The sequence below is a fragment of the Carettochelys insculpta genome, chromosome 2 (genome assembly GCF_033958435.1).
Source record: "Carettochelys insculpta isolate YL-2023 chromosome 2, ASM3395843v1, whole genome shotgun sequence".
Taxonomy (NCBI): domain Eukaryota; kingdom Metazoa; phylum Chordata; order Testudines; family Carettochelyidae; genus Carettochelys; species Carettochelys insculpta.
The window spans coordinates 36,993,098-37,007,878 of record NC_134138.1 but is presented as its reverse complement, the minus strand read 5'-3'; the positions used below and the strand labels follow the sequence as shown (position 1 = coordinate 37,007,878).

The 14,781-nt window shown below is 42.2% G+C and overlaps 1 protein-coding gene across 3 annotated transcripts in view; it reads left to right on the top strand.

Annotated features, from left to right (window-relative positions):
* EMC2 (ER membrane protein complex subunit 2) overlaps positions 1–14,781 on the top strand; it is a 46,010-nt gene that overhangs the window by 14,684 nt on the left and 16,545 nt on the right. For all 3 annotated transcript variants that reach the window (XM_074986751.1, XM_074986750.1, XM_074986752.1), the window contains one exon: positions 1,107–1,164. In XM_074986751.1, the coding sequence (XP_074842852.1) occupies positions 1,107–1,164 (58 nt within the window). The remainder of the gene's footprint in view (positions 1–1,106; positions 1,165–14,781) is intronic.

The following is a 14,781-nucleotide window of genomic DNA, read 5'->3' as shown; positions in this document are numbered from 1 at the left end:
AAAAGGAGCCCCGTCGGAACGAGCCGGGCGGCAGCGAGCCGCGTCAATTTCGAAGTGCAGCTGCCGCCTGCATGCTAATGAAGCACTGAATATGCATTTCAGCGCTTCATTAGTAAACTTCGAAATGGCCATTTGAATGGCCATTTCGAAGTTTGGGGCTAGTGTAGACACAGCCATTATGTGGGCCATGTGTGGATAAATCCCTGTGAGGGATAGAACCCCCGTTCTCCACAGCAACTCCTGGTGGCTCCCCCCACGTACATTGTGGCAGGGTGCTTGGAGTTGCCCCATTGTGCTGTACGGGAGATGGAGGAGGGACTGGTGGTGGTGGCAGGAGCCATGTATGGCTTTTTAAAGAGCTACATGTGGCTCAGAGCCACTCAGCCACCCTTTAAAAATGGTGCTGTGGCTGGCTTAGTGGGCCGGATAAAAAAGCTCCGTGGGTCAGAATCCAGCCTGCAGGCCACATGTTGGATGCTCCTACATTAAGCTCATATTTAATAGGCTAGGTGTGTGGGGGTTACATGTGGTAGCCTCACAGTCAGTTATATTCTGCTGCTTTTGCTTTCCTCCATCGTAAGAGAAACTTTTACATCCAAAATGAGATTCTGAAACATTAAAACACCACTGCCGTAATGGAACTGCAAGTCACTTTGGATGGGTTTAATGTGTCTCTGTGTGCATATGAGCATGCCTGTATGGATTGCGGAGGAGAGAAGATAGAGACCCTGCCAAGAAACTAATAAAGGTAGAATGAGGGAACAATAGGTGGATAAAATATCTGCCCTATTTCTGGTATAATATAAATAGTATCCCACTAAGATTTGCAATTTATTTTTCCATTTGGTGAGACTCAGCTCTGCAGTCCTTACTGAAGATTTCCCTGACAGTTTTGCATGAGTAAATATTTATTGTAAGAACAGTAAAATTCAGGGACTGGTACATATTTTGCTTGCATGTATATCAGAGTAGCACATTGCCAATTATAGGAAATGCTACAGTGCTGTTACATAATTACATCACCAATGAAAAACTTTTTAACCAAATAATTCAATTGTGTCAGCATTTCCTAAAATACCCTTCTTTCTTTTGGTATCTTTAAATAGATATGATGATGCCATCCAGCTATATGACAGAATTTTACAGGAAGATTCAACTAATACAGTAAGTTTAATGATTTCACTGGAAATAATAATAAATTGCTTTAATTTGGTAGTATACCTGTAATGAAATCTTTGTGTATTTGATTAATCATTTTTTTGAAACTTTCAAGTTTTATTTCTAGCAAAGTTGTCTTTAGAATTATTTAATTTCCTTTCATCAAAAGAATTCACAGTTGCATTTTCTTTTACTTATGCTGAATATTGAGAGTCTGTCTCTCTAAATTACTGTCCTGTTCATTGATCTCAATGGGCATGTCTTCACTCTAGCTGAAAGACAGCTTCCCAGCGTAGGCAGATAGGCTTGAGCTAGTGTACTAAAACAAGCAGGGTGGATATTGTGGATTGGGCTGGAGCTTGGGATGTCAAGCTGTTGTGTGGGTGGCTATCCGGTACTAGATGATAAATGAACTAAAACTAGCCTATTGTGTGTCTTCTGTATCTTCCATTAGTCTGATTTTGAAAATATAATTTTGAAAATATAATTCAAAGGCAGTCTTGGAATATTTGAATTGCACAACAATTGTCTTGATTTAGTATTTCTAAGGCTGTACACTTGCTTTTGAATTAAACCGCAGTTCACTGTACAGTGTGCCCTCTTTCAAAATCTCTGTAGATTAATTTTTTTGGCTATTGGCATCATATATGCAGATGGCACTCGCAGTCTGCGGTGTTGTGAGTTCTTAAGCATTATTTCAATGTTGGTTGTGGAATGACTTTCCTGGACTTTGTTTGAGTCTGTATTTTGCCATGTGATAAGCAAAATAGTTGGAAGGGGCAAATGATTAACTTTTTCCACCTGACACCTCATTGATGTATCAGATGTTGGGTAACATTGGAAATTACCATGATACAGTAAAAGCAGGTTCTTGAGTCTTTTGTGTGACAGTTTACAGAATCTGGACTCAGTCACAGCACTAAAAAGGTAGTCCGTATGCCTTTTTAATTTGATAAAGATTTACTGATTCTTATTTTTTGTATTCGTAAACTTCTCTATATACTCTTAGTATTTAGTTCTGTCCCGGGGGTTTGTTTTATTTTAAGTCGTCATAACAGTTATTTAACCATTAGTGATAGATGTGAGTATCTTTTTAGCATAATTTTACTTTTTATATTTATAATAATTGTACTTCCGAGCTCCAAGCATCAATTAAATTAAACCAGCCTTTGTAAAATTACCCTTGCCAGGCAAAGTCTTTATCCAGCATTCCCAGGGTTGCTGGATTAAAGAAGTGCCAGGTGTATTTCGGACACTTTGGCATTTAAGTGCTTTTTCCATTGAATAGATGGATAAGTCTTACATTTGAAGAGTGAAAGTCAAATAGAAACTTTTGATAAATTGTCATTTATTGAAATTTTGTCATCTACCTGTTAATTTTTCCCATGGACACATGTGGCTGCTGTAGGAGAGTAATTTTTTCAGGGCTTTAAAAAAGAAAGCATGTCTGAGTTTGTCATGGCACTCACTTTGCCATTTAGCATTTTTTTTCCTGCTGTGCTGATGCATACAGTGTTTATTATATTAAACATTTTCTCTTGTTTGGAAGTTGCTATAAGTGAAACATAGGCATTTTTCATGCAGGTAATGCAAAAATCACATATTGCATGGATTGGCCATTTCAGACAGAGAGCCTGAGAAGTATAAAAATTAAGAAATTTGTTTTGGAGTTGCAGCAGACTCTTTAATTGTAGTAAATGGAATTATAACCTGAAATTCATGAAATACAGAAAGGTGTCTTCATGTTAGTTTTGTTAGATTTAAAACTACTGAATTAGAAGAATGACCAGAAGAATAACTCTTGAAAGCTTGTCTCATGCACCAGCAGAAGCGGTGGTCCAACCATTTCAATATTTCCTCCAAATTCAGGATTTTAATTTGATCCCAAACTAAGCAGGGTTTTAAAAAAACCTCCATTAACAGCTTGATTGTGTCTTCATGGGAACAGGAAGCAGAATGGCAAGTGCCTAACTTAGGGATCTGTTACGTTCCAAAAGTTTGTAAATTGATTGTTTGGAACTCAGAACACATTTCCCCATAGAAACAATGTTATTGTAGTTAGGTTCCCAGGCTAGCTGACAAAAACCTATTTAAGCCATAATATAGCTGAAATACTGTATATTTGTATTGAAAAACAGTAGAAATAACCTTGAATGCTGCTTCAAGGAAAGGCAGGTTTAATTAGAGGGGATGAAAAGGTAGGTGGAGATTCCGAATGGGATTTCTGGGCATCCGCTGGTTGCCATCTCACCCCCCATGCAGGCTTTGCCCTGGCTTCTGTAACCATCCTCATCCTCCTGCTGCCTCACCTCTAGTGGGCTGCATCGAGGCCCCACTTACCAGGAGGTGGTGTGTGCTGCAAGTGCAGGCTGGAGCAGTAGGCAGCCATGTAGCCTTCAGCTAGAGAGAAGTGGTGATTTCCCCTTTAAGTGCCTCTTCTCTCCAGCCAGTGGCTGTGCAACCACCACCTGCTCCTCCAGAGTCCTTTAGCCAGCACTTCCGTTGCTCCCTGCCACCACCTGTACTTCTTGTCTGCTTCCCTGAGTTCAGGGCTGTCCTCAGTGGTGACTGGTTATGGGTCTTCAAGAGTGGGGAGAGCCACGTAGTCCTGCCCCGCCCCCTGCTGGTGAGCTTCTTTTAGTACGTGTGGATGTTTGTGAGTCTTATGACTTGGAGTGCCTGTATGTGGATTTGAGGTTGTATGTGTACACTTATTGACCCCATTGTCATGGGAGGTAGCTTCTTTCTGCACAAGATGGATGTCTTTGGTGTAATGTGGGTACCCAAATACTGTGCTGCATCATTAGTATCTCAAAGATATGGACAACATGAACAAATACCAGGTATATTGCTCTCCATAATTAGTGGAAACACATCCTCTACTCAGTTTTTGTAGTGCCTCCAACTCACAACAAGCTCAGCTACCATCTTCTTTGTTATAATCACAGCTGCCTCACGTTCATTGAGTTCCCCACTCCTGTCAGAAAGGAAGAGTAATGAGGCCACGTAGTCTGGGTATCATAGATCTAAGTAGTGTTGCCAGTTTTGGCTGGCCAGGTTCCTGGAGGTTTCATCACCCCACGTGATTGATTGATTAATTCCTGGAGACTTCTAGAGCTAAGTGTCATCAGCACGTTGATAGTGCTGCCGACCAAAATGTTCTCTGCCTCCGTTAGTGGCTTTACATACTTTAAAACAGCAGGTCAAATGGGATCCTCAGGGACCTGCACATTCTGGTATCCTTGTGGGGGAACAGCAGTTATCCAACAGTATGTTCTGTGAGCACTGAGGGAAAGGAGCAAATCTACTGAAGAGTCATTCCAGCCAGCCCAGTGGGTGGGGCTGGCGTTTAGTTACAGCCATAAAATATTTTCTCTTACTTCTGTTTTTTGCAGTTTGAAGAGAATGGTCTGGTTTCCAGTTTCAGCAGGCTACTAACCCTTTTGTAAAAATTAATTTGAACCGTGTGTAAAAGAAAAAAGAATCTTGATTTTTGCTTTGAAGAATTTCTTTTTATAATTTACAAAATTCAATTTCTGTAACATTGAAACCACTTAAACAAAATATGGAACTGCTCCTTCATGTAAGAGAAGTCAGTAACTACAAAACCACCTCCTGGTAATACTCTCCTTCCAGCCATGAAATTTAGAACAATCTCTTACTCTGTGCTGGTATGTTTTAGTAATCAGATGCAGAAGTTGATAAATGTTCAAATCCTCACTTCACTTTTAGTCTGCTTAATGCTGATTAAAAAGAATCATGACAAATGGAGGATTAGTTCTTGAGCCAGAGTGGGGATTATTAGTCTTTAAAAGAAAGAGCTTGGAAAGGTTCATTGTTTAATAAAGAAATATGTGACATGCTAAAGCACCTTAGCCCATATGATACTGATTATAGTATGTGTTTCTTTAAGATGACATATAACTTTCCATTAAGAATGCTGGCTTCACAGAGTTAGCCAATAACTGCACCAGTGTTTTATTTTAAATTCTGGGAAAATGATAGGGGAAATCCCATGTTATAGGTTCTGCATGGTGAAGTCACATAGGTTTTGTAGCAAAGATGCAGTTTTTGCCCTGATCCTTAAATTCTTGAATTGGAAGGGAGAAAATAGCCATTTGTCTGTCAAACTTGTTCTTAGAATCTTTTATTTTGCTGAGATATAAAGAAATTGGAGTACTTTTTCAGGCTAATACAAATTTAGTTATTGAGGTGAGTCAGCTTGTATTTTCTGTTCTGTAGCTGCTGTTGTTTACAGAACACAGTAATTAAGATGTGTTGTTGAGATAGAATTGTAATTAAAATTTGGTTTCTCTTGGGACAGTTTTCGGTGAACATGTATTATGAAATACTGAAAACCCAAATTTAAATTAACTGATATTTGAAGAGTCATTACTTTTAAGAAATGTTTACATTTCTTAATTCTGTGGGGTTTTACTTTCCCTAACTAAAATGCTGCCTGAAGCGTGCTAAAATGCGTGAAAATGATAAACTGTCTGTATATCCACTGTGGTTGAGGATGGTATTCGGTTGGGTGCATAGAATAAACAAATTTTAAGTTATGTAGAAAATTTTGCATACATTTTCCATGTATGGAAATATTCTGTAAATAGCTTTTGTCTGTCAAACTGTTTGTTATAAAATCTTAGATCTCAATATATGTAAAAACAGGATATTCTCAATAGTGCAAATAATAATTTATGCATCTTTATCCCCTTTCAAAACATCTTCACAACATCCTGTGAGATAAATTTGATAAAGTGCTAAACCGAGGCACAGGATGAGTTGCTGCTCTAGGTTGCGGCTGGAGTGTTGGTTACAACACAATGTTGCTCACTATCAGTCTTGCAATACGGGTGTTTTTTGTCTTAGATGCATTTGTTGCGGTTTTGCTTCTGTGCAGTTCAGTCTCCGGATTTGTTGTCCTTTTTTTTCAGGGTATTAAATTAATAACCTCTCAGAGAATATTATCTAAAAGATACCTTTTAAAGTGGCTACAGAACTAAGTTCCGTTACTGAGCAATTATTTATTTTTAAGTCACATACCTGTGCAAGGATGTCAGCTCGCTTACACATAATACTACAGCAAAAGCCCACCATCACTAAAATTATTCAGAAACGAATCTTGCCAGCCTGTTGCCTACAAAAAATAGCTTCTTTCTGTGTAGGTTTTCATATGTCATAATCAATACATTAAATGTCTCTCAGACTCCTGGGCACCCAGTGCAGATCTGCAAAGCCTACCCATCCTAAAAATTGTTCCAGCTTCAGAGATAAAATATTGCACAAATTACCTTTGTTGCAAATGTAGAGACAGTTTTCCTTTCAGCTGGAGGCAGCATAGCTTACTGGATAGACCACTAGGTTAAGATATCTAGGTTGTAGTCCCAGCTCTGCTACTGGTCTGCCAGGTGACCTTGGGCTAGTCAGTTCCCCTCTCTGTGCCTGAATTTATGGATCTTTAATATGGGAATAACGATGCCGACCTCCTTTGTAAAGTGCTTTGAGATCTGCTGATGAAAAGTTGTGCAGGTGATATTTAATTTTATTGGAGAGACAGCCAAAATAAAGCTCACTAAAGCCACTACATCCATCTGATGAAGTGGGTCTTTGCCCCCGAAAGCTTATGCTCCAATAAATCCGTTAGTCTAGAACAGAGGTTCCCAAACTTTTTGGCATCACACCCCCTTTTGATTCATGAGAAACCCTCATGCCCTCCCACCTCTTCTTTACCATCATCCATCCCCCTTTTAACAAAAGATTCCATTCATAGTTTAAAATAAACACAAAAATTGATAAAAAAAATCTAATTTAAAAATAAAAATAAGCCTATAGTTTTTCTTGGCCCAAAAATTCAATAAAAATTTAATTTAATATCAGAAACAGCTGAAACAAAATGAATTTAATGTGAAGAATGATGAGCCCTGGCCAGGCATCTGAGCCGCAGGCCCACCACCGAAGCCCCGCTGGCTGTGGGCCTGAGCTGCTAGAGCCCTGACCAGCTACCCTAGCTACGGGCCTGCCACTGGAGTCCTGCCAGCCCACTACCCAAGCCCCGCGAACCTCCAGCCTGAGCACTATGAGCAGCAGTCCAGCCGCCTCAGTCGCAGGCCCACCAGCCCGAGCCCCACCATACATGGGCCTACCAGACCAAGCCCCATCAGCCACAGGCTCGCCATCTGAGCCCAGAGGGGCCCCTGCCCAAGCCCCACGAGCCAGCCTTCCAAGCTGCAGGACCACCAGCCAGAGCCCCATGGGCCAGCCGTCCACCCCAGCCACGGGCTGCCCACTGCCAAGGCCAGCCCCCTGGGCCAGAGCCCCCCCCCACAGCATGCATGCATGTGAGCCAGAGCTTCCCCACCATGCGCAAGCTGCCCACCAGTCAGATCCATGGTCCAGCTGCCAGAGCCCCTCCCCTCTCTCTGAGCCAGAAACTGAGTAAGGCACCCCCAATCCCCCATCCTCTCCTGCACTACTGCTCCAGTGCACTGCCATCTCACTGGTTGTTCACCCAGGTTGCTCCACTTCACTGTGGCCGCAGGAAGCTGAGTGACCAGAGTGACCTTGGAGATGACAGCAGAGTGGAGCAGAGGCTGCTGTGTCATTCTGTTTCCCTGTGACTCTGGCTGCCACAGTGAGTGCTGGGCTTGGGGCTTGTGACCCTGCTGCTGGTCCCGGCCCACCCAGGACCCTGTGGGTTAACCTGAGTTGGGGATGGGAGGGGGAAGCATCTCGTCCACAGGATGGTTGGGGTGGCCAGGCCAACCCAAACTCGTAAGGATGGGATTGCTCCGCACACAGGGACATGACAGCAGCGTTAATGGAGCTATTAGCTGGAAGCTGCTATAGCTCCGTTGTTCAGCTGGGGGTGACAGTGGGGATCAGTAGTGGTGGGGTGGGAGGTTAAATCATCAGAGGGACATGTGGTGCCAGGGATGCATGGTAGGAAAAGTGCATGGAGACCCCTGCCTCCCCACTGGGCCCTGCCAGAGGAGGAGGAGGGAGTGGCAGTGGCCTGCTAGGAAGAGCTAAAGACTGGTATTGGCCCTAAGGTAAACTGTGTTTGAGACAACTGTTGTAGTTTCTCCATGTAACCTTGTTAGCAAAGCTTTCTGTCTTCCAAGTTGCTCTTTAGAACTCCTTTCTGTCATGCTACCACCCTTCATCATCCTTTAGTTTAAAAAAGAAAAAAGATTATCTTCTAAATAAACAAAATTGTGGAACCTTTTGTGACCGGGTGCTCGCGAACAGGGTGCGTGCTAACAGGAGGGAGTTTGGAGAGGCTCTCCTGGAGGAGGAGAAGGAAGGAGCAAACTAAAGCACCTTGGGGTAAGTGGCTGCTTATATTTGGAGGTTTTGGGCTTGTGTGTTTGTTTGTTTGGAGTTTGGAGTTTGTTTGTTTGGAGTGCTGAGCTGAGTGTGTGTTTGTTTGAAAGGCCGTGTGCTCAGGCAGGCAGGCAGGCAGGCAGTTGGAAGCTGATTAGGTTTGAATTGAAACACCGTGTGCTGATTGGCTGAGCTGTAGGCAGAGGGAGGAGCTATCAGGGAGGCCGAGCACTTAAACCCTGCTAGTAAGTGACCAGGGAGCTTTGCGACCAGGGTGCGTGCTAACAGGAGGGAGTTTGGAGAGGGGAGTTGAGAGGGGGAGCTTGGAGGGAGCCAGTGACTTCTGTTGCCCTTAAACTAAATCCTTTATAACAACCTCTATCTGAAACATTTAATTAACCCTCATATATAACTAGAGTAGGAAATGGAGGCAGAAGCCCAGCAGCAGAGTGGGGGCTATCCTGTTTATTGTGTCAGGTGCAGTATGTATGACTACCTACCCTGTGGGCGGGTGGCGTATGTGTGCGCTCGATGCAAGGAGCTCCTGGCCCTCAGAGACCGAGTGCGTGCTTTGGAGGCCAGGGTGGCTGAACTGGAGGAGCTAAGGAAGGCAGAGGTGTTTGTGGATGAGACTTTCCGGGACATAGTAGGGCTGTCCCACCTCCAATCTGACAGTCCTGAGGCTGTTACGGAGGATGAAAGGCTCAGGGAAGGAGAGCAGTCAAGGGGAGCAGAGGGAAACCATCCCATAGTTGGGACCCTCCTTCCAGAGGGTGATGTTGTATCCTCTCATGCTGAGGATACTTCTCCGGGGGAGGGAGCGCCAGCTGTTAGGAAGAAGCAGGTTTTAGTAGTGAGGGATTCGATCATTAGAAATATAGATAGTTGGGTTTGTGATGACCGGGAGAACCGTATGGTGACTTGCCTGCCTGGTGCGAAGGTTGCGGATCTCTCGAGGCATCTAGACAGACTTATGGGCAGTGCTGGGGAGGAGCCGGTCGTCGTGGTACATGTTGGTACCAATGACATAGGGAAGGGTAGAAGAGATGTTCTGGAGGCCAAATTTAGGTTACTAGGAAAGAGACTGAAATCCAGAACATCTTTGGTGGCATTCTCTGAAATGCTTCCAGTTCCACGCGCAGGGCCAGATAGACAGGCAGAACTTCAGAGTCTCAATGCGTGGATGAGACGATGGTGTAGGGAAGAGGGGTTTAGATTTATTAGGAACTGGGGACACTTTTGGGGTAGGGGGAGCCTATACAGGAATGATGGGCTCCACCTAAATCAAGGTGGATCCAGACTGCTGGCATTAAACATTAAAAAGGTCATAGAGCAGTTTTTAAACTAAGAGGTGGGGGAAAGCCGATTGGTGCGGGGGAGCACCTGGATCGGACGGAGACTTCTCTTACACGAGGCTCCATAGACAGGGATTCCCTAGAAGTTAGTCAGATAGGGAACGTGGGAAATAATATATGGGCAAGATCAGATGTGAAACAATCGTGCATAAAAAAATCCAACGCGTCTGTGAAAGGCGGACATATAAATAGTGGTAGTTTTCTAACATGCTTTTACACTAATGCTAGGAGTCTGTCTAATAAGATGGGTGAACTGGAGTACCTCATATCAAAGGAGGGAGTTGACATAATAGGCATCTCAGAAACATGGTGGAATGAGGACAATCAGTGGGACACTATCATACTGGGATATAAATTATATCGGAAAGACAGAACAGGTCGTGCGGGTGGCGGAGTGGTACTATATGTGAAGGATAATATAGAATCAAATGAAGTAAAAATCCTAAAGGAATCAAAATGTTCCATAGAATCATTATGGATAACAATTCATTCCTCTAATATGAATATGGCATTAGGAATATATTACCGACCACCTAACCAGGACAGTGATAGTGATGCTGAAATGATGAGGGAGATTAGAGAGGCTATCAAAATAAAAAACACAGTAATAATAGGAGATTTCAATTATCCCCATATTGATTGGGTGCATGTCACCTCAGGACGGCATTCAGAGATTAAATTTCTTGATGCCTTAAATGACTGCTTCTTGGAGCAGCTAGTACAGGAACCCACAAGGAGAGAGTCGATTCTCGATCTAGTCTTGACTGGAACGCAGGATCTGGTCCAAGAGGTAACTGTTACTGGACCGCTTGGAAATAGTGACCACAATATAATAATTTTTAATATTCCTGTGTTGGGAAGAACACCGCAGCGGTCAAACACTCTGGCATTTAATTTCAAAAAGAGGAATTACACTAAAATGAGGAAGCTAGTTAAACAGAAACTAAAAGGTAGAGTAATTAAACCAAAATCCCTGGAAGCTGCATGGAAACTGTTTAAAGACACCATACTAGAGGCCCAACTTAAATGTATACCCCAAATAAAAAAACACAGTAAGAGACCTAACAAAGAACCACCATGGCTAAACAGCCATGTTAAAAAGGCAGTGAGAGAGAAAAGGGCAGCTTTTAAAAAGTGGAAGTCAAATCCTACTGAGGAAAATAGAAAGGAACATAAACACTCCCAAATTAAGTGTCATAATGTAGTAAGAAAAGCCAAAAAAGAGTTTGAGGAACAGCTAGCCAAAAATTCAAAAAACAATAGTAAAATGTTTTTTAAATACATTAGAAGCAGGAAGCCTGCTAAAAAAGCAGTGGGGCCCTTGGATGATAAAGATATAAAAGGAGCGATCAAGGAAGACAGTGCCATTGCGGAGCGATTAAATGATTTCTTTGCTTCAGTCTTCACGGCTGAAGATGTTGCAGAGGTTCCTAAATCTGAGCCAGCCTTTTTAGGCAACAAATCTGAGGAACTCACTCAGATTGAAGTGACATTAGAGGAGGTTTTGGAATTAATTGATAAGCTGAATAGTAACAAGTCTCCAGGACCAGACGGCATTCACCCAAGGGTTCTGAAAGAACTCAAATGTGAAATTGCGGAGTTATTAACAGTGGTTTGTAACCTATCCTTTAAATCCACTTTGGTACCAAATGACTGGAAGACGGCCAATATAACACCAATATTTAAAAAAGGCTCTAGAGGAGATCCTGGCAATTATAGACCGATAAGTTTAACATCAGTACCAGGCAAATTAGTAGAAACACTAGTAAAGAGTAAAATTGCAAGGCACATAGAAGAGCACGAATTGTTGGGCAAAAGTCAGCATGGTTTCTGCAGAGGGAAGTCGTGTCTGTCTAATCTATTAGAATTCTTTGAAGGGGTTAATAAACATGCGGACAAGGGGCACCCAGTGGACATAATATACCTAGATTTCCAGAAAGCCTTTGACACGGTCCCACACCAAAGGCTTTTATGTAAATTAGGTGGTCATGGGATAGGAGGAAAGGTCCTTTCATGGATCGGGAATTGGTTAAAAGACAGAAAACAAAGGGTTGGAATAAATGGTAAATTTTCACAATGGAGGGGGGTAACTAGTGGTGTTCCCCAGGGCTCAGTCCTGGGACCGATCCTGTTCAACTTGTTCATCAATGATCTAGAAAATGAGGTAAGCAGTGAGGTGGCAAAGTTTGCAGATGACACCAAGTTGTTCAGGACAGTCAAAAGCAAAAGGGATTGTGAAGAACTACAAAAAGATCTCAGCAAACTGAGTGATTGGGCAGCAAAATGGCAAATGAAATTTAATGTGGGTAAGTGTAAGGTAATGCATGTTGGAAAAAATAACCCAAATTACACGTACTACATGATGGGGTCAAATTTAGCTATGACAGATCAGGAAAGGGATCTTGGAGTTATAGTGGATAGTTCTCTGAAGACACCCACGCAGTGTGCAGCGGCAGTTAGTAAGGCAAATAGGATGTTAGGAATTATTAAAAAAGGGATCGATAATAAGACAAAAGATATCATACTTCCCCTATATAAAACTATGGTACGCCCACATCTCGAGTACTGCGTGCAGATGTGGTCTCCTCACCTCAAAAAAGATATATTGGCATTAGAAAAGGTTCAGAAAAGGGCGACTAAGATGATTAGGGGCTTGGAAAGGGTCCCATATGGGGAGAGGCTAGAGAGACTGGGACTTTTCAGTTTGGAAAAAAGGCGATTGAGGGGCGATATGATAGAGGTATATAAAATCATGAATGGTGTGGAGAAAGTGAATATAGAAAAATTATTTACCTTTTCCCATAATACAAGAACTAGGGGACACCAAATGAAATTGATGGGTAGTAGGTTCAAAACTAATAAAAGGAAATTTTTCTTCACACAGCGCACAGTCAACCTCTGGAACTCCTTGCCCGAGGAGGCTGTGAAGGCCAGGACTCTATTAGGGTTTAAAAAAGAGCTTGATAAATTTTTGCAGGTTAGGTCCATAAATGGCTGTTAGCCAGGGATAAAGTATGGTGCCCTAGCCTTCATAACAAGGGCAGGAGATGGATGGCAGGAGATAAATCACTTGATCATTGTCTTCTGTTCTCCTTCTCTGGGGCACCTGGCATTGGCCACCGTCGGCAGATGGGATGCTGGGCTTGATGGACCTTTGGTCTGACCCAGTATGGCCATTCTTATGTTCTTATGTTAACCTCAAAGATAGATTCATTACTGATCAGCATAAGCACATGGCCATAGGCAGTAAGCATTCATCTCCCTTATAAATCTGGTCCATGTACTTGTTACCCTTCTTTCATTTTATTGTATGAATATTTATTTTAATCTCTTCTGGGCAAGGATTTCATTTTTCATTTTTTCCATTGTTTGACAGCACTATGTAGCAACAACAGTAAGAATTTTAATGACTAGCCAAGACCTCATTTTTCTATCACACCTGAAGTTTAATACTGAGCTCTACACTGTATTTTGATACAATACCCACTCAAAGGAAAGAAAAGTATAGCTACTGTATTACTAACAATAGAGGGAAAATTGTGAGAAACCAGAAATTTGTCATCTTAGTAGTAGTCTACCCCAATGTATTTGAGTTTGGGATTTAATTAACTCCTCCTCTAGAGAATAATATCAGAATTAGGGTTGTTTCTCACTAGACTTGCTCGAGTTTTCTCTTAAGCTTTAAGGGTCAAAGATGTTACTATCAACAACAAATTTTGAATAAGCGTCAAGTTTATTTCTCCCTGTTTATTTTCCCCCCATATTCTTGAATTCTGTTAGTGTGAGTTTGCCTCCAAACTAGAGGAAATTTAGGCAGATCCTAACAGGATATATATGTGTTCAAGAGATTAATGAAGGATTAAAGTTAGCCAAAAATGTGGAGATTTCAGCAGACCATGCTTGACAATGTGGCTAGGATGGTGTGGCACAAAGTAGGAGATTTTAGACACGTGATTTCAAATGCCGAAACTAAAATTCCTTAATAAAAGTGAAGAACTATTTGTTGAGTAATTGTCCATTTCCATGCAACCCAAGCATGTAGAGTTCTTTATTTACATGGTTTATTGTTGTTACTCATTTTTCTTTAATTTTATATGTTCATATAGAAATATTTATGAGCCTAGAATTATGGGGGTGACTTCCTTCAGGACTTCTGAAGGTGTGGCTCTTAGGTGACTTGTCATGATTTAGCATTTTTTTGCCCGTTGCTCATATCATGACATTTAATTTTAAAAAATGCATGAAAATCATAGTCCTGTTCATGAGATCAGCCTGTAAAGCAGTAGTCCCCAGTCTTTTCAGGGTCATGACTGTTTGTGCCTCTCCCTGGCAGGAGCAGGGCATAGCTGAAGGCCTGGGATGAGGACAGGACTGAGATGGAGTTGCTGCCAGGTCTTGAGGGTACGGAGCTGGGACAAGGCTGGGAGCAGAGCAAGACTTGACAGTATACCCTTCAAGTGCCATCCCAAATATTTTCCCATGCCCCTTTATGGGGTGCACCCCACAGTTTGGGGACCTGTGCTGTAGAGCTAGTGCAGGTCCAGGATTCAATAAAGTACATCCTGGGGCTTCGCCTAGTACAACTTTGGTAAAGGAATTCCATACTTGTGGAAAAAGAAGAATGGTTTGTATACTTTTTAGACAAGAGGACAGGCAAAAAGCAGCTGTTTGGAATGATAGGATCTTTTTCAAAGGAGATGGTTTGGGGCAGAAAGTGCAGGGTGAGGCCATCAAAAGTGCATGATAAATGTGTTTATTGAATGACCAGTAAAGATGCAATTAATAGTTTTATAGCACCCAAAGAGCGTGGGACATGTACAGATAACATGACCCTTGTCCAAAGTGTACAGTCTAAATTTAATTGTGACAGGTGGAGGTGATGAGCAACAGTAAGAGAAAGGGGAGAGAAAAAAAGGGTTACCTAAATTTAGTGTGGATATTG